This window comes from Bombina bombina, chromosome 7 (assembly GCF_027579735.1).
Source record: "Bombina bombina isolate aBomBom1 chromosome 7, aBomBom1.pri, whole genome shotgun sequence".
Taxonomy (NCBI): Eukaryota; Metazoa; Chordata; class Amphibia; order Anura; family Bombinatoridae; genus Bombina; species Bombina bombina.
In genome coordinates, this window is record NC_069505.1 from 635,018,643 (window position 1) to 635,043,465 (window position 24,823).

At 41.6% G+C, this 24,823-nt stretch overlaps 1 protein-coding gene across 4 annotated transcripts in view; it reads left to right on the top strand.

The window, feature by feature from the left end:
* The window catches only part of LOC128635681 (NACHT, LRR and PYD domains-containing protein 1b allele 2), a 351,139-nt gene that overhangs the window by 57,129 nt on the left and 269,187 nt on the right, over positions 1–24,823 (top strand). For all 4 annotated transcript variants that reach the window (XM_053688805.1, XM_053688804.1, XM_053688802.1 and 1 more), the window contains one exon: positions 24,577–24,656. In XM_053688805.1, the coding sequence (XP_053544780.1) occupies positions 24,630–24,656 (27 nt within the window). In that variant the 5' untranslated portion in view covers positions 24,577–24,629. The remainder of the gene's footprint in view (positions 1–24,576; positions 24,657–24,823) is intronic.

The window sequence follows — 24,823 nt, forward strand, 5'->3', positions numbered from 1 at the left end:
TGGGAGGCTGTAGTTGCTGCTGCACGCAATGTTGATGGTGAACAGATCAAAACACTGACAGAATCCATGGATGGCAGGCTTTTGAGTGTCCTTGCAAAGAAAGGTGGCTATATTGGTCACTGATTTGTTTTTGTTTTGTTTTTGAATGTCAGAAATGTATATTTTTGAATGTTGAGATGTTATATTGGTTTCACTGGTAAAAATAAATAATTGAAATGGGTATATATTTGTTTTTTGTTAAGTTGCCTAATAATTATGCACAGTAATAGTCACCTGCACACACAGATATCCCCCTAAAATAGCTATAACTAAAAACAAACTAAAAACTACTTCCAAAACTATTCAGCTTTGATATTAATGAGTTTTTTGGGTTCATTGAGAACATGGTTGTTGTTCAATAATAAAATTAATCCTCAAAAATACAACTTGCCTAATAATTCTGCACTCCCTGTAGAGTATGAAGAGACCCTCAATTCACATTTGTTATGTATACCACATTAATAATTAATAGGGGACTATAATACGATACATAAAAACAAAAATCATCTAAATGATGACTGATGCAAATATAAACAGACATAATATAACAAATAATAGTATATCCCAATAGATATGTGAAATACAATTCTTATTGACAAAAATACGGTTCTTATAGTGAAATATAATATACAGGTAAGTAACCAATATAAGAAAATACAAATCTAAAGTTAACTGCCCAAAACCTAAACCCATACTTGAGCCTATAAATAAACCCAAATAAAAATAAAATAATACCATATTGTGACAATAATAAAGACCTATGTGTAAATATGAGAATAATTACAAACTATATATCAATGACCAGATAAATAATAATCTATGGTGCACATGTGATCCACCAAGTAGATCCTAGTGATCTACTGGTAGTATATCTAACTATGAGGATGATAAAAAAAATATATGTGTATAGTGGTGAGTAGATATAATAGAACCCCCCCCCCCCCCCATGGGGTGTGAATGAAATATGTCTAGCATGAGTATAATATATGTCTAGTCTGTAAGGTGAAATATTATAACATGGCAAAATCTACAATATAAAGAATCTTCGTCAAAAACAACATAAATATAGGATATATTGGATAAAATAATGAACCACTCATAACTATTGAACCATTCTAAAATAGTTGGTGAGAGCAAAATACCTAATGCAGTACACAGAGGGAAACATACAAGATCCACAAACTGAAGGGCCTAATATTAACGTATTATCTATATATATTTAGCCTATAAGAATTAGCTACAATGATTGATTTCACCTAACCTCAATTATATTCCACTCCGTGTCATTTTCAGATAAACTGTATCCATTTGCATGTATTTTTAGATATGATATTTTTAAACACGATATCTTTATACTAATGTATCCATCTATATTTATTTATTGATCTATTTTTAGATCGACTGCATCCATTTATAGACGTCTGTATACAATCACATTTTATTTTGTGTTATTTTTAGACAGGATATATCTAGACAAGATATTTTTAGATAATTGCATTTTGTTTATATAGACTACATCCATTTTTATATGCTTTTATGTAATTGTAGTCTATATTTATGTTCTATTCAAGCAGGATGTGAAAACATTTTCTAAAAACATTTCCCAACATATGCAAATATAAATAGTTTGCCACTATCGTTCAATAAATTTTGTATATATAACTTTTGTCTGTGTATCTAGTTTACCTATTTTGATTAACAATTTTAAATAACATTTTTTTATAACATTATGCATGATTTTAAATAACATTATACATGATTCCTTACCTACCCCTTCGTTTAGATCTCATCCCCAATAACGAATGTGCATTATTTGCAACGGTAGCACATGCTTTGAATAAAAACATAAACACATGATGCTAAGATGGAAGTGACGTTGATTGTGTCGTGCGCCACTTCCGGAAACATAGTCTTTCAACAGAAGTCCATGAAGCTAAGACGGAAGTGACGTAATTATACACTTCCTAGTGAAATTAGGTACGGCGATGCCAACAATATCCTTTTGAAATGTGAAATTGGGAGATTATTATAGGGGTTCGAGAGGATTTGCATAGGAACATTATATAGACCTACCTCAAAAATATACGCCTAGATTTAGAGTTCCGCTGGTATTTAGACTCTTGTAGGTAAGGGTCTAACGCTCACTTTCCAGCCGCAACTTTTCCATACCGCAGATCCCCTTACGTCAATTGCGTATCCTATCTTTTCAATGGGATCTTTCTAACACTGGTATTTAGAGTCTTGGCTGAAGTGAGCGTTAGAACTCTAACGACAAAACTCCAGCCGCAGAATGAAGTCAGGAGTTAAGAGCTTTATGGGCTAACGCCGGTTCATAAAGCTCTTAACTACTGTGCTCTACAGTACACTAACACCCATAAACTACCTATGAACCCCTAAACCGAGGTCCCCCCACATCGCCGCCACTCTATTAAATTTTTTAACCCCTAATCTGCCGACCGCACACTGCCGCAACCTACATTATCCCTATGTACCCATAATATGCTGCCCCTAACATCGTCGACACCTACATAATATTTATTAACCCCTAATCTGCCCCCCTAACTACACTTATTAACCCCTAATCTGCCGACCGGACCTCACCGCTACTATAATAAATGTATTAACCCCTAATCCGCCTCACTCCCGACTCAAAAACTCTATAATAAATAGTATTAACCCCTAATCCGCCTCACTCCCGACTCAAAAACTCTATAATAAATAGTATTAACCCCTAATCTGCCCTCCCTAACATCGCCGACACCTAACTTCTAGTATTAACCCCTAATCTGCCGACCGGACCTCGCCGCTACTCTAATAAATGTATTAACCCCTAAAGCTAAGTCTAACCCTAACACTAACACCCCCCTAAGTTAAATATAATTTAAATCTAACGAAATAAAATAAATCTTATTAAATAAATTAATCCTATTTAAAGCTAAATACTTACCTGTAAAATAAACCCTAAGATAGCTACAATATAATTAATAATTACATTGTAGCTATTTTAGGATTAATATTTATTTTACAGGCAACTTTGTATTTATTTTAACCAGGTACAATAGCTATTAAATAGTTACCTAGTTAAAATAATTACAAAATTACCTGTAAAATAAATCCTAACCTAAGTTACAATTAAACCTAACACTACACTATCAATAAATTAATTAAATAAACTATCTACAATTATCTACAATTAAATCAACTAAACTAAATTACAAAAAAAAAAACACTAACGCCTAGATTTAGAGTTCTGCGGCCAAAGGGGTGCGTTAGCTACTCGTGCTTTTTTTCCCCGCACCTTTTAAATAACGCTGGTATTGAGAGTTCTCAGAAGGGCTGCGTTAGGCTCCAAAAAGGGAGCGTACAGGCATATTTACCGCCACTGCAACTCTCAATACCAGCTGTGTTTACGGACCTGGCCAGCTTCAAAAACGTGCTCGTGCACGATTCCCCCATAGGAAACAATGGGGCAGTTTGAGCTGAAAAAAAACCTAACACCTGCAAAAAAGCAGCGTTCAGCTCCTAATGCAGCCCCATTGTTTCCTATGGGGAAACAGTTTCTAAGTCTGCACCTAACACCCTAACATGAACCCCGAGTCTAAACACCCCTAACCTTACTCTTATTAACCCTCATCTGCCGCCCCCGCTATCGCTGACCCCTGCATATTATTTTTAACCCCTAATCTGCCGCTCCGTACACCGCCGCAACCTACTTTATCCCTATGTACCCATAATCTGCTGCCCCTAACATCGCCGACCCCTATATTATATTTATTAACCCCTAATCTGCCGCCCCCAACGTCGCCGCCACCTACCTACAATTATTAACCCCTAATCTGCTGACCAGACCTCACCGCTATTCTAATAAATGGATTAACCCCTAAAGCTAAGTCTAACCCTAACACTAACACCCCCCTAAGTTAAATATAATTTAAATCTAACAAAATAAATTATTTCTTATTAAATAAATTAATCATATTTAAAGCTAAATACTTACCTGTAAAATAAACCCTAATATAGCTACAATATAAATTATAATTACATTGTAGCTATTTTAGGATTAATATTTATTTTACAGGCAACTTTGTATTTATTTTAACCAGGTACAATAGCTATTAAATAGTTAATAACTATTTAATAGTTACCTAGTTAAAATAATTAAAAAATTACCTGTAAAATAAATCCTAACCTAAGTTACAATTAAACCTAACACTACACTATCAATAAATTAATTAAATACAATACCTACAATTATCTACAATTAAACCTAACACTACACTATCAATAAATTAATTAAATACAATACCTACAATTATCTACAATTAAACCTAACACTACACTATCAATAAATTAATTAAATACAATACCTACAATTATCTACAATTAAACCTAACACTACACTATCAATAAATTAATTAAATAAACTATCTACAATTATCTACAATTAAATCAACTAAACTAAATTCCAAAAAAAACCAAACACTAAATTACAAAAAATAAAAAAAGATTACAAGAATTTTAAACTAATTACACCTACTCTAAGCCCCCTAAAAAAATAACAAAGCCCCCCAAAATAAAAAAATGCCCTACCCTATTCTAAAATAAAAATTTAACAGCTCTTTCTCTTGTTAAGTGTGTTCAGTCCACGGGTCATCCATTACTTATGGGATATATTCTCCTTCCCAACAGGAAGTTGCAAGAGGATCACCCAAGCAGAGCTGCTATATAGCTCCTCCCCTCACATGTCATATCCAGTCATTCTCTTGCAACTCTCAACAAAGAAGGAGGTCGTGAGAGGAGTTAGGAGTTTTTTACTTAATTATTCTACAATCAAAAGTTTGTTATTTTAAATGGCACCGGAGTGTGCTGTTTTTTCTCTCAGGCAGTATTTAGAAGAAGAATCTGCCTGCGTTTTCTATGATCTTAGCAGACGTAACTAAGATCCACTGGCTGTTCTCGCACATTCTGAGGAGTGGGGTAACTTCAGAAAAGGGAATAGCATGCGGGGTCCCCTGCAAATGAGGTATGTGCAGTAAAATATTTTCTAGGAATGGAATTGACTAAGAAAACACTGCTGATACCCATATGATGTAAGTACAGCCTTAAATGCAGTAGTAGCGACTGGTATCAGGCTGGTAAATGTATGCGCAGTAGAGTTATTTTCTAGGGAATAGAATTTGACTGAAAAAATACTGTTAATACTGAAATAATGTATGAGCCTTAACTGCAGTAGCAGCGACTGGTAGCAGGCTTAGTGATAACTTTACATAACATTTGAAATGTTTGTTTTTAAAACGTTTACTGGCATGTTAATCGTTTTGTGAGGTACTTTGGTGATAAATCTTTTGGGGCACTGAATTAGTTCATTGTTATTTCAACTGTGACAGTTTTTTTGTGTGTTTAAAAGCGCAGCAGCGTTTTTTATATTGCTTGAAAACTTATTGAAGGTATTTTCCAAGCTTGCTAGTCTCATTGCTAGTCTGTTTAAACATGTCTGATACAGATGAATCTGCTTGTTCATTATGTTTAAAAGCCAATGTGGAGCCCAATAGAAATATGTGTACCAATTGTATTGATGTTACTTTAAATAAAAGTCAGTCTTTACCGGTAAAGAAATTATTTTGCTTCTGGCGGTGCTAAGACTGCGAGGCATAGCGGTGGCTCCGTACCTAGACGACATTCTGATACAAGCGTCAAGTTTTCAAAATGCAAAGTCTCATACAGAGATAGTTCTAGCATTTCTGAGGTCGCATGGGTGGAAAGTGAACATGGAAAAGAGTTCTCTATTACCACTCACAAAGGTTCCCTTTCTAGGGACTCTTATAGATTCTGTAGAGATGAAGATTTACCTGACGGAATCCAGGTTATCAAAAATTCTAAATGCTTGCCGTGTCCTTCATTCCATTCCAAGCCCATCAGTAGCTCAGTGCATGGAAGTAATCGGCGTAATGGTTGCGGCAATGGACATAGTGCCATTTGCGCCTGCATCTCAGACCGCTGCAATTATGCATGCTAAGTCAGTGGAATGGGGATTACTCAGATCTGTCCCCTCTACTAAATCTGGACCAGGAGGCCAGAGATTCTCTTCTCTGGTGGTTGTCTCGGGTTTCATCTGTCCAAAGGAATGACTTTTCGCAGGCCAGATTGGACGATTGTAACAACAGATGCCAGCCTACTAGGCTGGGGCGCAGTCTGGAACTCCCTGAAGGCTCAGGGATCGTGGACTCAGGAGGAGAAACTCCTCCCAATCAACATTCTGGAATTAAGAGCAATATTCAATGCTCTTCTAGCTTGGCCTCAGTTAGCAACACTGAGGTTCATCAGATTTCAGTCGGACAACATCACGACTGTGGCTTACATCAACCATCAAGGGGGAACCAGGAGTTCCCTAGCGATGTTAGAAGTCTCGAAGATAATTCGCTGGGCAGAGTCTCACTCTTGCCACCTGTCAGCGATCTACATCCCAGGCGTGGAGAACTGGGAGGCGGACTTTCTAAGTCGCCAGACCTTTCATCCGGGGGAGTGGGAACTTCACCCGGAGGTATTTGCTCAACTGATTCTTCATTGGGGCGAACCGGAACTGGATCTCATGGCATCTCGCCAGAACGCCAAGCTTCCTTGTTACGGATCCAGGTCCAGGGACCCGGGAGCGGTGCTGATAGATGCACTAGCAGCCCCTTGGGTTTTCAACATGGCTTATGTGTTTCCACCGTTTCCGTTGCTGCCTCAACTGATTGCCAAGATCAAACAGGAGAGAGCATCGGTGATTCTGATAGCGCCTGCGTGGCCACGCAGGACCTGGTATGCAGACCTAGTGGACATGTCGTCCTGTCCACCATGGTCTCTGCCTCTGAGGCAGGACCTTCTAATTCAGGGTCCTTTCAACCATCCAAGCCTAATTTCTCTGAGGCTGACTGCATGGAGATTGAACGCTTAATTCTATCAAAGCGTGGTTTCTCGGAGTCGGTTATTGATACATTAATACAGGCTCGGAAACCTGTTACCAGAAAAATTTACCATAAGATATGGCGTAAATATTTATATTGGTGTGAATCCAAGAGTTACTCATGGAGTAAAGTTAGTATTCCTAGGATATTGTCTTTTCTACAAGAGGGTTTAGAAAAGGGTTTATCCGCTAGTTCGTTAAAGGGACAGATTTCTGCTCTGTCTATTCTTTTACACAAACGTCTGGCAGAAGTTCCAGACGTTCAGGCTTTTTGTCAGGCTTTAGCTGGGATTAAGCCTGTGTTTAAGACTGTTGCTCCGCCGTGGAGCTTAAACTTAGTTCTTAAAGTTCTCCAAGGTGTTCCGTTTGAACCCCTTCATTCCATTGATATTAAGCTGTTATCTTGGAAAGTTCTGTTTTTGATGGCTATTTCCTCGGCTCAAAGAGTCTCTGAGTTATCTGCCTTACATTGTGATTCTCCTTATCTGATTTTTCATTCAGACAAGGTAGTTCTGCGTACTAAACCTGGGTTTTTACCTAAGGTAGTTTCTAACAGAAATATCAATCAAGAGATTGTTGTTCCATCATTATGTCCTAATCCTTCTTCAAAGAAGGAACGTCTTTTGCATAATCTGGACGTGGTCCGTGCCCTGAAGTTCTACTTACAGGCAACTAAAGATTTTCGGCAAACTTCTTCTCTGTTTGTCGTTTATTCTGGACAGAGGAGAGGTCAAAAGGCTTCGGCCACCTCTCTCTCTTTTTGGCTTCGTAGCATAATACGTTTAGCCTATGAGACTGCTGGACAGCAGCCCCCTGAAAGAATTACAGCTCATTCCACTAGAGCTGTGGCTTCCACCTGGGCCTTTAAGAATGAGGCCTCTGTTGAACAGATTTGCAAGGCTGCAACTTGGTCTTCACTTCATACCTTTTCAAAATTTTACAAATTTGACACTTTTGCTTCTTCGGAGGCTGTTTTTGGGAGAAAGGTTCTACAGGCAGTGGTTCCTTCTGTTTAATGTTCCTGCATTGTCCCTCCCTTCATCCGTGTACTTTAGCTTTGGTATTGGTATCCCATAAGTAATGGATGACCCGTGGACTGAACACACTTAACAAGAGAAAACATAATTTATGCTTACCTGATAAATTTATTTCTCTTGTAGTGTGTTCAGTCCACGGCCCGCCCTGTCTTTTTTGAGGCAGTTCTAAATTTTAATTAAAACTCCAGTCACCACTGCACCCTATAGTTTCTCCTTTCTCGTCTTGTTTCGGTCGAATGACTGGATATGACATGTGAGGGGAGGAGCTATATAGCAGCTCTGCTTGGGTGATCCTCTTGCAACTTCCTGTTGGGAAGGAGAATATATCCCATAAGTAATGGATGACCCGTGGACTGAACACACTACAAGAGAAATAAATTTATCAGGTAAGCATAAATTATGTTTTTACCTTACCAGCCCTTAAAAGGGCCTTTTGCGGGGCATGCCCCAAAGAAAACAGCTCTTTTCCATTTAAATAAACATACAATACACCCCCCCAACATTACAACCCACCACCCACATACCCCTAATCTAACCCAAACCCCCCTTAAAAAACCTAACACTAAGCCCCTGAAGATCTTCCTACCTTGTCTTCACCACGCCGGGTATCACCGATCCATCCAGAAGAGGGTCCGAAGTCTTCATCCTATCCGGCAAGAAGAGGTCCAGAAGAGGGTCCGAAGTCTTCATCCTATCCGGCAAGAAGAGGGCATTCGGACCGGTAGACATCTTCATCCAGGCGGTATCTTCTATCTTCTTCCATCCGGCGTGGAGCGGGACCATCTTGAAGCAGCCAACGCGGATCCATCCTCTTCTTCCGGCGACTCCCGACGAATGAAGGTTCCTTTAAGTGACGTCATCCAAGATGGCGTCCCTCGAATTCCGATTGGCTGATAGGATTCTCTCAGCCAATCGGAATTAAGGTAGGAAAAATCTGATTGGCTGATTGAATCAGCCAATCAGATTCAAGTTCAATCGTATTGGCTGATCCAATCAGCCAATCAGATTGAGCTTGCATTCTATTGGCTGTTCTATCAGCCAATCGGAATTTGAGGGACGCCATCTTGGATGACGTCACTTAAAGGAACCTTCATTCGTCGGACCCTCTTCTGGACGGATCGGTGATACCCGGCGTGGTGAAGATAAGGTAGGAAGATCTTCAGGGGCTTAGTGTTAGGTTTTTTTAAGGGGGGTTTGGGTTAGATTAGGGGTATGTGGGTGGTGGGTTGTAATGTTGGGGGGGTATTGTATGTTTTTTTTTGTAATTTAGTGTTTGTTTTTTTGTAATTTAGTTTAGTTGATTTAATTGTAGATAGTTTATTTAATTTATTTATTTATAGTGTAGTGTTAGGTTTAATTGTAACTTAGGTTAGGATTTATTTTACAGGTCATTTTGTAATTATTTTAACTAGGTAACTATTAAATAGTTATTAACTATTTAATAGCTATTGTACCTGGTTAAAATAAATACAAAGTTGCCTGTAAAATAAATATTAATCCTAAAATAGCTACAATGTAATTATTATTTATATTGTAGCTATATTAGGGTTTATTTTACAGGTAAGTATTTAGCTTTAAATAGGATTAATTTATTTAATAAGATTTATTTTATTTCGTTAGATTTAAATTATATTTAACTTAGGGGGGTGTTAGTGTTAGGGTTAGACTTAGCTTTAGGGGTTAATACATTTATTAGAGTAGCGGCGAGGTCCGGTCGGCAGATTAGGGGTTAATACTTGAAGTTAGGTGTCGGCGATGTTAGGGAGGGCAGATTAGGGGTTAATAAATATAATATAGGGGTCGGCGATGTTAGGGGCAGCAGATTAGGGGTACATAGGGATAACGTAGGTTGCGGCGGTGTACGGAGCGGCAGATTAGGGGTTAAAAATAATATGCAGGGGTCAGCGATAGCGGGGGCGGTAGATTAGGGGTTAATAAGTGGAAGGTTAGGGGTGTTTAGACTCGGGGTACATGTTAGGGTGTTAGGTGCAGACTTAGGAAGTGTTTCCCCATAGGAAACAATGGGGCTGCGTTAGGAGCTGAACGCTGCTTTTTTGCAGGTGTTAGGTTTTTTTCCAGCTCAAATTGCCCCATTGTTTCCTATGGGGGAATCGTGCACGAACACGTTTTTGAAGCTGGCCGCGTCCGTAAGCAACGCTGGTATTGAGAGTTGCAGTGGCGGTAAATATGCCTGTATGCTCCCTTTTTGGAGCCTAACGCAGCCCTTCTGAGAACTCTAAATACCAGCGTTGTTTAAAAGGTGCGGGGGAAAAAAACCACGCGTAGCTAACGCACCCCTTCTAACGCAAAACTCTAAATCTAGGCGATAGTATTTATGTACTATGTACACACTATATATGTATGAGGTCAGAACGGAAGTGACGCATTTGAGATAAACTTCACTTCCGCCCACGTCAATAAGACTAAGATAGCGATACACAACGAGAGAAATCTGTTAAGCTTATAAAATGTTTGTAAAAAGATTTAATATAAATATCATTATACCATATATATATATATATATATATATATATATATATATATATATGGGCATGAAGTGGAATAAGCCACTACATAACTAAACCGGAGGGAATGACAATCAAGGGGTCACTTCCGGTGTAAACTTGAGACTTAACTAACAGGAAATATGTCATCACATAAGGACCCAATATAATTTTTGGTGCTAAACAATTGGCAAACTATTGGATGATACACAATATAAATAGACTTCCATTATTCACCATATTTAGCCTTGATAAAGGCCTATGAAAGGGCCGAAATGCGTTGACAGTACATGGTAAGCATTTTAACCACTTTTTTACTTTTTTTTCCACTAGTTTTTAACTTGTTTTGAATTTTTTAATTTTTGATGGTTCTTACCTCAAATTTCTGTGGCTTTTTTTGTAGCTTTTTTGCACATATCGCCTTTTTTGCACATCAACATTTTAGGATTGGACACTGATTTTATCACAGACTTTCACTATTGGGACTGATAGACTAATAACTTTACCTGGGTACTGATTCTATTCGCCTGCTGTCGGGTAGTTATGGCACAAGTTGCGGGTACACTATCCACCCTGAACGAGGAAGAGAGATGACCCAAGTAATTTCCGAGCAGCACATCCGCTGGTAACTCTTACATCACTCCAACCTCGACATCTCGGGCACCAGCTCCCCAAATCCATACTGCAATAGCCCAATCAGTGTTTTCTTCTGTGGTGACCAACCGAGGTTGTACTAGGTGATAGTGGTGCTGCTATTGTGCAAGCCCTAGGTAGGCCACCCATTAACCCTCACTGCTTGTCGGTGGTGTTGATGATTGTCCGTCGAGGCAGCTTGGACGGACTCTACCTCATGTAGGGTCCCAAATTATTATTCCCCCCAATGTCTTGCATGTCCTGAGAGAGGGGCTTCTAAACAATGAGCTGCTGCTCTGGGGGGGCCCGATGGGGCTCGATGCCAGGGGGTCTGTTAGCCACTACTGGGACAGTTGGTCCTTAGATGCCCCACCTGGTCACAGCCAAAACACCTTGGTCCTGTCTTCCTAAGCATAGGGGCTGGAGCTGAAGGGCGGAAAACAGCTGGGCTGGTTGGTCTCTGAAAAGGATGCGTCTATGAGTCCATTGAACAACATACTGGTCTGCCACAACCACTGCCTGGTCCACGGTCAATGGTTTGCGGCCCTTAGCCCAGTCCCGAACCTCTGGAGGTATCTGTTCATAACATAACTGTTTTAAAAGAATTAGCTGGTCAGCCTCTGTCAACATGATCGCCTGACATTCGGCAAACCAGGCATCCATGGACCGGGACATCTGATGCTCCAACTCTGTATAGGGTTGTCCCTCTTTCTTCCGAAGGCTGATGAACTTGAGTCGTGGGGCTCCGGGGTGAAATCATACCAGGCCAGCAGCCTTTCTTTGACCCGGTCATAATCTTTCGGGTCCTTCGTAGGGATGGTCTCAAAGGCATCTAATGCCCGACTAGACAACTTGCTGAGGAGAAGAGTTACCCAGTCCCCCTCATCGACTCCCTGCAGTTCGCACTGTGGGGCTGATTTATTAAGATGTGGGCGGACATGATCCGATGTAGCGGATCATGTCCACCTTACATTAATAAATGCAGACAGCATACACTGTTGGCATATATTATTGCACAAGCATTCCTTGTGAAATGCTTGTGCAATGGCACCCCCTGCAACTTCACGGCCGCTAGCAGGGGGTGTCAATCATCACAATCCTATCTGATTGGGACGATTGCTGTCCGTTGCCTCAGAAGTGGCGGACGAGTTAAGGAGCAGCGGTTTTTCAGGTCCGCTGCTTCATAAATCAACCCCTGTGTCTCAAAGACCTGCAGGTATCGTCAATCTCCTCCTGGAAGGAATGAAATGCTGCATAGGACAACTGCTTTCTACTCCCACTGTCAACAGGGGCCAGTTCCCCATTGACTCGTTGGATTTCCAGCATCCTTAAACGGGTTGCGTCTGCGATTATCTGGGTGATCACCTCCGGAGGGGGTGTACTGCCGTACAGAGCTATCCTCCACTGAATATCCTTCTGGAGATCGCTCAGCTCTGCATTCCTCCCCACTAGCTCCTGGGTCTGTACTTGGTCTCTATCGCCCTCCATGAGCTCTGCTATTAGGGCAGCCTTTGTTTTTCCGCTGGTTGTCTGTCCTCATGCTTCAAGCATGTCTTTTAGAGAAGTCCAATTCAGATTATTGTAGCAAATCTCCATCTGATATTTATCTTTGTGGTGGTTTGGATGCTCCAGGTATAAGGAAGCAATCGCACCGCTGCCACCAATGTGACGGACTTCCAGGATACCCCACTTGTGTAGGTCCACCAGACACTGCTCCCTAAAGACTGGAACCACCAAACCTTAGCAATTTACCCCAAGAATCAGACAAGACCGATTATGGGAGAAAAATGAGGAGAAAATCTTTATTAAACAAAAGACACATATTTATACAGGGCCAAGGACAATCCCCCTTTTGGAATCTGGATAGCAAAATAGGGATTCTTAAGCTGCTGTGCAAACAGAGCAGCACCCAACCCTGCCCTGAGCATGTAAACTTTCCCTTATCAATAATAGGAATAGGCTCACTGGAGTCTGCAGGTCTGGGGACATGTTTTACTAACAAGAGCTAAACCAGGAGCTTCTACAAAGAACTTGTGCTCCTGTAGCCTTTGGTCTGTGACAATGTGATTGTATGATCAGACTGTAAGTAATACATATGTGATACGGTACATAACACGTGCAGGTATAATGTGATGTGTGATCAGACTGTAAGTAATACATATGTTATACAGAACATAACACGTGTAGGTATAATGTGACTGTGTAATTAGACTGTAAGTAATACATATGTGATACAGAACATAACACGTTCAGGTATAATGTGATGTGTGATCAGACTGTAAGTAATACATATGTGATACAGAACATAACACGTTCAGGTATAATGTGATGTGTGATCAGACTGTAAGTAATACATATGTGATACAGAACATAACACGTGCAGGTATAATGTGATGTGTAATTAGACTGTAAGTAATACATATGTGATACAGAACATAACACGTGCAGGTATAATGTGATGTGTGATCAGACTGTAAGTAATACGTATGTGATACAGAACATAACACGTGCAGGTATAATGTGATGTGTGATCAGACTGTAAGTAATACATAAGTGATACAGAACATAACACGTGCAGGTATAATGTGACTGTATGATCAGACTGTAAGTAATACATATGTGATATAGACATAACACGTGCAGGTATAATGTGACTGTATGATCAGACTGTAAGTAATACATATATGATACAGTAGATAACACGTGCAGGTTGTTCTTTTAAGATAGATAATCCCTTAATTACCCATTCCCCAGTTTGGCATAAACAACACATTTATAATAATATAATTTTATTTCCTATGGCATGGAGAGTCCACGATTTCATTCCATTTACTATTCGGAATTCAACTCCTGGCCAGCAGGAGGAGTCAAGGAGCACCCCAGCAGAGCTGTTAAGTTTCACTTACCTTTCCCATAATCTCCAGTCATTCTCTTTGCTTCTATCACAGAAGGATGTGCGAAGATGGTGTCTGAAAAGATTTAATCCTTTTATGGGTACTTTTCCCTGTAAGCAAGGATTGGAGTCAAGCTGTGTCCATGTCAATCTCTTTAGTAAGAGTAATGGTGGCTTATAGCAGTTAGAAGGCATCAAGGTGGTCTTTGCTTAAATTGTAACACTAATTCTACCGCTTTATAGAAAACCAGCGTTGCTTACTCTGTTTTTTTCCCTGAATCTTCAGGTCCCTGTCAGCGGCTGTATGAGGCTGACACACTTGGAGCTGCTGTGACTGCTCCATGGCAGAAAACCCTGGATGGTAAGTCCTTTTATATTTATTTCTACAAGAAAAAAAACATAAATTATGCTTACATGATAATTTCCTTTTCTTCCGTTGGAAAGAGTTCCCAGCTGCATTCATTACTTTTGGGAAAATACGAACCTGGCCACCAGAAGGAGGCAAAGACACCCCAGCCAAAGGCTTAAATACTTATCCCACTTCCCTCATCCCCCAGTCATTCTGCAGAGGAACAATGAACAGTAGAAGAAATATCAGGGTGAAAAAAGGTGCCAGACGAATAAAAAGACGCCCCACTTAGGAAAACGGGTGGGAAGCTGTGGACTATTTCTAATGGAAGAAAAGGAAATTATCAGGTAAGCATAATTTATGTTTTTCTTCCTAATTGGAAAGAGTCCACAGGTGCATTTATTACTTTTGGGAAAATAATACCCAAGCTAAAGAGGACACTGAATGCCAAAACGGGAGGATACAATAGGCGGCCCATTCTGAGGGCACCAAGCCTGAAACCACTACCCAAAACCCCTGCTTCGTCCGAAGCCGAGAAAACTTGAAAATTAAAGGCCCCAAGGACTCTGACCCACAGATAGTCCAGAAGCCTAGCTAGAGACCGCAAAATCAGACTCAACTGAGCCAACAGTCCTCCAGGAGACACCGTTGCCCAACAGGTGGTCCCTCACCACTCACCCTTCACTACTGAGGGTAACACCAACCTAAACTCCCCAAGGGATAGGGCAAGGAAGAACCAAAGGGAAACCGAAAGGTCACCACAAAATCCATAAAAGGAAAACCCCCAATAGCAAGCACAGCTCACAAAGACCCAAATTGGTCCTGACAGACAAGGGGAGGCTACACCTAGACCAAGCAGAAACCAGAGGTTTAGGGCCGGGCATCAAAACAGAGAAACCTTTCTCTCAACATCGTGCAAAGGCACCTAAATACAACTGACGACAGACTCCTACATTGTCAGAACTAAGAATACTAAAGTATTCAGACAAAAAAGAATGTGTAACAGACCCAGACAAAAACCCCTGAGTCAAGAACACGCAGCCATCATCAGGATGACACAGAAGAATACTTGCTAAGAAGTAAAAAGCGGCCAGCAAGAGAACAGATTGCAAAAGAAGAACTCCCAGACAGAGGGCACAATGTAGGCAATCAAAGCCGCCAGACCTACACACAGGGCTCCAAAAGGTGAAGCACATAACCTCAACGAGGCCCACTGCACCCCCAAGAGAGAGAGAGGTTACACCCAGAACCCGAAGGTGTATGGTAACCCAGGACCTTCTGCTTGTAAGCCCAGGGAGCTAGCTACTATGCAAACTTAGATCCTGAAGATGACAACGCTTCTTAGAATTCACTCCCAGCTGGACCAGCCCAAGCATTGGCAAGTCTGAAACAGGGGAATAAAAGAACCCCAACACCAGCTTAAAAACGAGCGGAAGAATGGCCACAGCCATCCATATAGAGCATGGGTGCCAACCCGACTCCTTAGAAACAGACGACACCCCTCTCTGAAAGGTTAACTCTCAGTTCCAACCTCCTGAATACAGGAGAAACCCTAAGAAAAGGGACTACACCTCCATAAGAAGGAGAATAAGCCCCCCACCCTAAGAAAAGGGATGGGGCCAAAATAGCAGAGCACCTGCCCACAAGACTCGAAGCCACATGCTAAAGGAGAGATCAATCTCCAACGCAGATGAACTTGGAAGGAATCCCCCTAAGGAATTAGCTTGCTAACACACATCCAATGTGCAATAGCTGCAGCAGTGACACTGCAAACCCATTCGCCTGCAGAGTAGTGGATCCATAAGGTTACTACAGCAAGCTGACCAAGGGAAACCAACCATAAAGGCTAAGTCAAGCCCAATGAGCATCGGCACTCAGAGAACCTGGCCAACCATGACCAGGTCAATTAGTCAGAGTAAAAGGACATAGCTCAAGTTCTCAAGAACTGGGGAACCCCATAACAGCCCTAGAGCCAAAAAGTCCAGCAACAACTCCACAAGAGAAACACTGAGCGAAGCCTCATCAACCGGAAACACCAGGGAGAAAACAGGTCCGAGCCTCCAATTGTTTAAACAAACAATATCCGAGAACTTAACACCCCGTCTGATATATAAAACCAGACCACAGGGAGAAATTAATGCAATATCCAGATCAACCCAGATAACGAGATAACTCGCAAGTTCCGACCCAAGGAAGAGACCACATCATGCCAAATTCCAATGCTCCAATGGAGCTTAGGCGTTAGAAGTCGTACAATGACACTAGAGCCCATAGGCTCTCAAACAGCCGCATGACAACAAGCAAGGGGATACCTCAAGGCCATAATCACTTGAGCAAAGGCTGGGCTCCGCATCACCTCCATACAATCAGAGTATCACAGAGAGAAAAGGATGCACAGCATCCCCAGCTCCGAGCAGAGCCCAAGGAGACCACGTTCAGTGTCCCTAACAGAGAACAACCATCTCCCGGAGGGGAACCCAGGTCCCTAAAAGGAGACCTAACCCACATGGAGACAATGGAGGAAGACCAAAAGGTCTCATAAAAACAGCTAGACAGTACACAGTCAATGTGCAATAGCTGCAGCTGGTCACATTCTGCAACCCATCCACTGCAATGCAGCTGAACTACCCATTAAACTACTTGCTGTTGAGAACTAATTCCAGAAAGGACAATTTCCAGGGCCTCAAAAGAAAAAAGGCCAAACCGCCCAACTCGGCGGCAAGAGGGCGCAAAGCCCTCCAACCCTCCACTACATGGGTAAGGAACTCTAGGGTCTGACAACCCCAGACACAAGAGAGAGAGAGACGCAGCGGAACTGAGACAATCCTTTCTGCTTCATGGACCCACCGGTCCTCTAGAATGCTTAGTTGATAACATGAGCACTCGGCGCCTCTACCGGACCAGCCAAGCAGAGCGTCGCCACGTGTCTGAACAGCTACCAGACAGAACTGAACCCAAACAGGACCAGCCTGCAATCTGGGTCCTAATCGTCAAGCCGCATAAATCCTCCCTCAGAGAGGAAGAAGGAAAACAGACAAACATAGGACTAACATTTCCTCAAACAAACTTCCACAGAAGTAACAAAGAGTATCGATCCCAGAACATTCCCGAAGGAAAGAGACAAGCAAAAAATAAAAGGACATCCTATCGGATGAAAAAAAATACAAGGCAACCCGTAGGTTAACGCCCAAGAAGACACACGCCTAACCGCAGGATCTTCCAAAAACTGGGAAAGATCTCAATACATGGACAATCAGGAGATTACATCATCCCCATGTCTCTAATGAGGTACGCCATTCGAAGAAGCAGACTGAGTATTCCCATATCCGATAAAGATAGGGTCGTTCAATAACTGAAAAACATGTCTGAGTAACATGCGAAGGCACGCAATTCTGTAACGAAAGGCACAACACTCAGGGACAGTTGCACCCACAGTGAACTGTACAGTCCAAGGTGGAATACCCGTGCATAAACATCTGGACTCTGCAGACAAACAATCGCCAAAAGTATGTGGAAGCGAAAATGTGCCCCAAACTCCGGGGAGAACCATCCGCCCTGCATGGAGGAATAATCAGAAACTGGGTTACCCGCATGTGTAGAATTATGTAGCGTTAGGGATCTCGCCTCTTGGAGGACAGGACCCCCAGAGGCGGATGGCTCAGCTGGCCCTTGAATCCCCCGAGGAACAAGGCGCTCTAGTACGGCATACAGAACATAACTAATTGACAGGTGTCAACGAGGCCAGTCCGGATTCTTCACCGGGCGAAGGATCTGAATCTGAAAGTAGAACAGTCTCAGTATCAGAATCCTCCATAACTGAGTTTGAAAATTGAATGGTCTCAGCATCAGAATCCTCCATAACTGGATGCAGTATATGAAAATATGAACTATAAGAAAAAAAACAAAAAATGGCACTTGACACCCACAATGACTGGGGCACTCTCCACCTCCTATTACCAGACCCCTGCGGACAAGAATTTCTCAGTCGCCACACGGTCAGGAATGCGGAAATGGAAGACCGAACGTAATCATGCCCGTTCACAAGGTGAACCGTCCAGTCCAAAAAAGCGCGCCCAACCATAAAGTTGCGTCACTTCCAAAGGCCTTTATGTTTCAAGATACGAAAAGGTACTTCACTGAGACCCTTATGTTTTTAAAGATAGTCCCTCTTGGGAAAACACTTGTAATACAGTACATTCATGAAACAAATAAAATGAAACGATCTTACCGGAATCTACGCTGTGGAACAGGAACACGGCCCTTCAAGTGTGACGGATAGTAGCATCGCCTCCGCCATGGACTTGAGAGAAGAAAGCAGGCAGCGGAGAGACGTTAGACAACGCTGATTGCTTGAGGAGCTGTTAACACAAGTCAGGATGGTTTCTCTCCCTGCATCTCTGGACTCTAACCTTCATCCAAGCCCTCACTGAGAGACTGACAGGATTACTTAAAACTCCTGTCCCATGTCAAAGATTACTACCCTCCATAAGAGACCAAAACAAAAAATCTGACACTTCTCTGCCAACCTCCTCGGACGAATGGCAAAGAATGACTGGGGGATGAGGGAAGTGGGAGGAGTATTTAAGCCTTTGGCTGGGGTGTCTTTGCCTCCTCTTGGTGGCCAGGTACTTATTTTCCCAAAAGTAATGAATGCAGCTGTGGACTCTTTCCAATTAGGAAGAAATGGAGTATAATAGGGGACCTTGTGGGACCTGCTACCCTCACGTAGGGTCTCTGTTTTTCATACATATCTTCTAGTTGAGATATGTTGTGGCTGAGCAGTTAACTGGTCTACAGCCAGTGTAAGGGATAATATTTGCCGCTTCTTTTGCCTAATAAGTGGTAAGTTTTACACAGTAAGACCCAGGCTGTATGGTGCCTGTTTAAATTGATGAGTTATGGTTCTCTTAATATCCTTGCAGGGTCTGTTTGTCAGGCATAGGAACATATATGTTGTTTGTGACTGACCAGATCCCTGCAGGAAAGATAGAGAGGGACTTACGATAAGGGAGTTTGTAAAATGCACTTGCTTTTGTTAATCCCTTATTATGGGATTATGTCTAGTACAGGGTGCCCTGCTATGCATTTTTATATGTTAAGGATATTGCAAAACAATTTCCCTTTTATTTAGGAGAGTGTTTAAACACATTTTTTATTCTACCAGCAGCGGTGGGGTTAAAATGTTTTTTCCTTCAACTGGGTTATGGCCGCACTGCGTCATTAAATAGACACAAACAGATATCCTTATAAGGGATTCTAAGGTAGTAGATTGAGTCTGTTATTTGGAGTTGCTCTATGCGTCATATGTTGGTAATCTAAAGGGACAGGATCCCTCTGGGCAGGGTAATACATAGTAGGCCCTCTAAGAGGATTTAGAGGATAACGACTGCATGGTAGCTGCATTGCCTTTGTAGGTCTTAATGGCTTACTGTTAGCTGTGAGTTATTGTGCACCTTGTCTATAGGATCGGATCTCAGCGCTCCAGGCCTCTATCTGTGTGAAGAGCAGGAAGCTGCCAGACCTTCGGTCCGTGTTGACAGTTGTAATAAGTCGCTCTGTAGTTTGAGACATGTTTCTCAGCCTGGGGACATTTAGGACGCATTCATATCTAACAATAATGTTAGCTCCTTGATTTCAGAAGCGAATGGATTAATTTTTTCGCTGCAAACCAGATTATTGGCACACTTGTGTGTAAAGTTGCGCTTAGGTGTAAAATTTTATATCCCAATTTATTTAGGGGTTTAGCGACATGCCTTCACATAGTGCAAGTTTTTATATAAAATCATTTATGGATATGCTCTGTAATGCATAGTTAAGGACTTAATTTGGATGTGGCTTGAGATCTGTGAGTCACAGAGCTACTTGCAGACAGTCTGTATTTCCCACAGCTGTGGGAAAAGATACAAGGTTATGTCCAGAGCTCCACAGAAAGTTTGTGTTGTATGGGTTAATGTAATGTTTTTTCCACACTATATCAGCTATATCTATTATTCTTTATTGCATCTATATTCAGCAATAAAAGTTTACAGTTAACAAATCCCTAGGTTTCTGTATGGGATATTTTATTCTGTGCATACTGGTATCTTTTTCATGACTGAAGATCTGTCTCATAAGTATATATTAAACATGTATTGTTTCATGTTTCTTCTCATCTGCCTGTAACATCTTTGTTCCACATGATTCATATATATATTCTTGGATGCTCTTACAACTCTTATAGGTTTACTTTATGTTTTCCTTTTGTGGTATATTGAGCTCTTTTTCATAATCTCTTCCATATAAGGGATTCTGAAATGTCTGTGACATCATATTTGGTCCAAGATTTTATATTTTATATTTGTGTTCCTTTCGTAATTTCTAGGGACAGGAGTCTTCCTCTTCTTTTTCCAAGCCGGAGCAATCCAGAACTTCATAAAGATCTGGTCAAGCTTGGAATCAAGGGAAGCAATCTGATAATCTTTCCTCTGATCTATGTCAGCATGAAGGGGCCGACCCAATACAATATTAGTTATGGTAGGGGGAAGTCTTTCCTTCTATTGACGGATCCACAAGGTCCCAGATTCCTGTACTGGGAGTCTGGTGCCCCCAGGGCAGATTTATCCTGTTTTAGGTTATCTAGGTGAAGAGAGAGGTTTTCTTAATCTGCGTAAAGGACCTATCTTCTCGGGGACTGATGGTTCCAGTTCCCGTGGTGGAACAGGGTCTAGGATTTTTTTTCTGATCCCCAAGGAGGAGGGATCTTCCCAACCCATGTTAGACTTCAGCTGTCTCAACCTAGTTCCATTCTACACTTGATTCAGGAGGGTCAGTTCTTGACTTCCATAGACATGAAGGACGCATATCTTTATGCTCCTATTAACAGGGTACGTCATCTATCCCTGCGGTTTTTACCTTTCTAGTCAAACACTTTCAGGTGTGTTGTTTTTCTTTTGACCTTGCTACAGATCCTTGAATCTTTACAAAGGTTCTAGGGATCTTTGTGGCGGTGGTTAGATTTCAAGGAATAGTGGTGGCTCCTAACCTGGACGACTTCCTGGTTCAGTCGCCATCCTTTTAGTAATAAGATCTCATTCTGAGATGCTTTTATCTATTCTATATTCCCATGGGTGGGAAGTGAATCTGAACAGGGTTCCCTGGTGCCACTCACCAAGATGTGTTTCTTGGGTATGAGTATAGACTCTCTGTACATGAGGATTTTTTGAGTTGTCAAAAAAATCCAATTTCCTTGCTCTTGCATGTCTCTTCTGTCCTCTATACGTCCATCAGTGGCTCAGTATATGGAGGTAATTGGTTTAATGATTGCCTCCATGGATATTATTCCCTTTGATTGTTTAAACTCAGTCAAAGGATCGGAATCCACTTGGATCTTTTGCAGGGTATAGTTCTAGTCTCCGTATCTAGACATTCTTTATCTTGGTGGTTTTCTCAGGACCATCTGTCTCAAGGGTCATGCTTCCTGAGAACATCAGGGATAATTGATACCAAAGATGCCAGCCATTGGGGCTGGGGAGCAATTTGGAGTCCTCGAACGCATCAAGAGGAATCTTTTCTTATAAACCTCTTAGAGTTGAGAGCTCTATCAGCCTGGCCTCATCTAGGTTGGGTCCGGTTTATCAGATTCCTATTAGACATCTTCTCCTCAGTGGCATACATCTTCCACCAGGGAGGATCTCGAATTTCGTTAGCTTTTTCAAGTGGATGGAGTCTCACGTTTGTCTCATCTCTTCCATCCACATCCCAGGGTTGGACCTCTTGGAAGTGGATCTTTTGAGCAGGCAGATCCTTCATTCCGGGGACTGAGCTCTCCACCCGGAGGCATTCTCAATGGTATCCCTCAGGTGGGGGGATCCGAAGTTGCATCTAAAGGATTCGCACCTTGGGAGGGTTTGTAATCTTGTACTTTCCCTAGCTAGGCTTAAGGTCTGTGTGTACACAATGCTATGGAGTAAAGGGGAGTCTGCCTACCAGCAGACTTGAAGTACTAATTGTGTCATGTGAACCTCTTTTGCATCTCTTGTAATCGCCAAGCTTCCTAGGTATGGTTCTGGATCAAGAGATCCAATGGCCGCTCTGCTAGATGCTCTGGCGGTGACTTGGATTTTCAGTGTGAAATATCTGTCCACTTTGTTTGCTCGAGTTATTGCTCGTATCTAGCAGGAGATGTCATCAGTGTTTCTAATTCTCCTGCCTGACCTTGCAGGACCTGGTCCGTGGTATAGTCCGCTTTTGCTTGGTTATCTTCCCTGCTTTGCATGCAGGAGGTCTTGGGATTGAATCCACAGGGAGTTTTGGGTTTTAATCTGGGGAGGATGTCTTTCCTCATCCTTGTAGGTTGCTTTTGTGGAAGGACCTTCTAATTGGGATTCCTTCCTCCTCTCACATCTAGTTTCTCTGCTGCTTGGAGATTGACTGTCTAGTCTTAGCTAGGCGTGGTTTTTTGAGATGGTCATTGATGCCATACTGCAGGCTTGCAATCCTGTTACTCTCAAGATTTACCATACGGTATGACTAAATACTTTTATTGGTGTGTATTGAGGAGTTTTTACTCTTGGAACAGTATAAGGGTACCACAAATTGTGTCTCTTCTTCAGGATGGCCTGGAGAGAGGTTTAACAGTCAGTACTTGGAGGGGTCAGTCTATATTTTTGCACAAAAGATGTTCAATCTTTTGTGCAGGCCTTGGTCTGAATCAGGCCTGTGTTTTTTTCTTGTTGCTCCTCCTTGGAGCCTTAATCTTGTTCTTATATTTCTGCAGCAGGCTCCGTTTGAGCCTATGCATGCAGTTGATAGTATGTTGTTATACTGGGAAGTTTGGTTTCTTCTTGCTATTTCGTCTGCTCATAGAGTTTCAGAGTTTTCAGCATTTTCAGTGTAATCCTCTTATCTACTTTTTATATGGATAAGGTGGTCCTTCGTTCTACATTGAGTTTTCTTCCTAAGTGGTATCAGATCACAACATCAATCAAGAAATTAATGTTCCTTCTTTTTGTCCGAATCCTTCTTCTCAGTAGGAACATCTATACTCGACTGGGATGCCGTGCGTGCTCAAAGATTTTATCTACAAGCAACTAAAGATGTTTGGCAGTCTTCTGTTCTGTTAGTTTTTTTCACTGGTAATCATAAAGGTCAGAAGTCCACTTCTACTGCTCTTTCTCTCTGGTTGAGCAGTGTTTTCTGATCAGCATTGGAGTCAGCTGGTCCACAGCTTCTTGGGAGAATTGCGTCTCATTCCACTAGGGCTGTTTATTCTTCCTGGGTTTTCATAAAATTAAGCATCTGTGGAGCAAATCTGCAAGGCAGTCATTTGGTCCTCTTTGCATACTTTTTCTAAATTCTACAAATTTTATATTTTTGCCTCTGTTTTGGGAGAGCAGTTTTTCTAGCTGTGGTGCCTTCTGTTTAGGTCAGCCTGTCTTGTTCTCCTTCCCTCTCATTCTGTGTCCTCTAGCTTGGGTATTGGTTCCCACTAGTAATTGGAATTAAATTATGGACTCTCCATGCCATAGGAAAGAAAACAAAATGTATGCTTACCTGATACATTTCGTTCTTTTCGGGCATGGAGAGTCCACGACCCACCCTTTTTATATTAAAGACGTTAATTTTTTGGTACAAACCTCAGGCACCACTATACCTTTGTGTTATCTTCTTTCTCCATTTTCCTTCAGCTGAATGACTGGGGTTTATGGATAAGGGAAGTGACACTTAATAGCTCTGCTGGGATGCTCTTTGCCTCCTCTTGCTGGCCAGGAGTTGAATTCCCACTATTAATTCGAATGAAATCATGGACTCTCCATGCCCGGAAAGAAAGACATTTATCAGGTAAGCATACATTTTGTTTTTACCTCTGATTATCTTGTATCTAAGCTTCTACAGACTGCAGACTTGCATTTTAGCCAATCAGTGCTCACTCCTCTGTAAATTCACGTGCATGAGCTCAATGTTATCTATATGAAACACATGAACTAACGCCCTCTAGTGGGGAAAAACTGTCAAATGCAGAGGTGGTCTTCAAGGTCTAAGAAATTAGCATATGAACCTCCTAGGTTTAGCTTTCAACTAAGAATACCAAGAGAACAAAGCAAAATTGGTGATAAAAGTAAATTGGAAAGTTGTTTAAAATCATGAATCATTTTTTGGACTTGACTTTCCCTTCAAATAAGCTTTTGATGTTGCAGAACACGTGAAAATAAAGAAAGAAGAAGAAGAAATAGATATTAAATCTTTGGCCATGAAAAGAGAGGACGAGTGTGTACAGGTAACAATTTGATTCTCTATTTATTAGTGTTTGGCAAATAGTTTCCTTTACCGCTGTAGTTTAGCCAAACCAGAGAGGTTAGCCAAACCAGAGAGGTTAGCCAAACCAGAGAGGTTAGCTAAACCGAGAGATTAGCCAAACCAGAGAGGTTAGCCAAACCAGAGAGA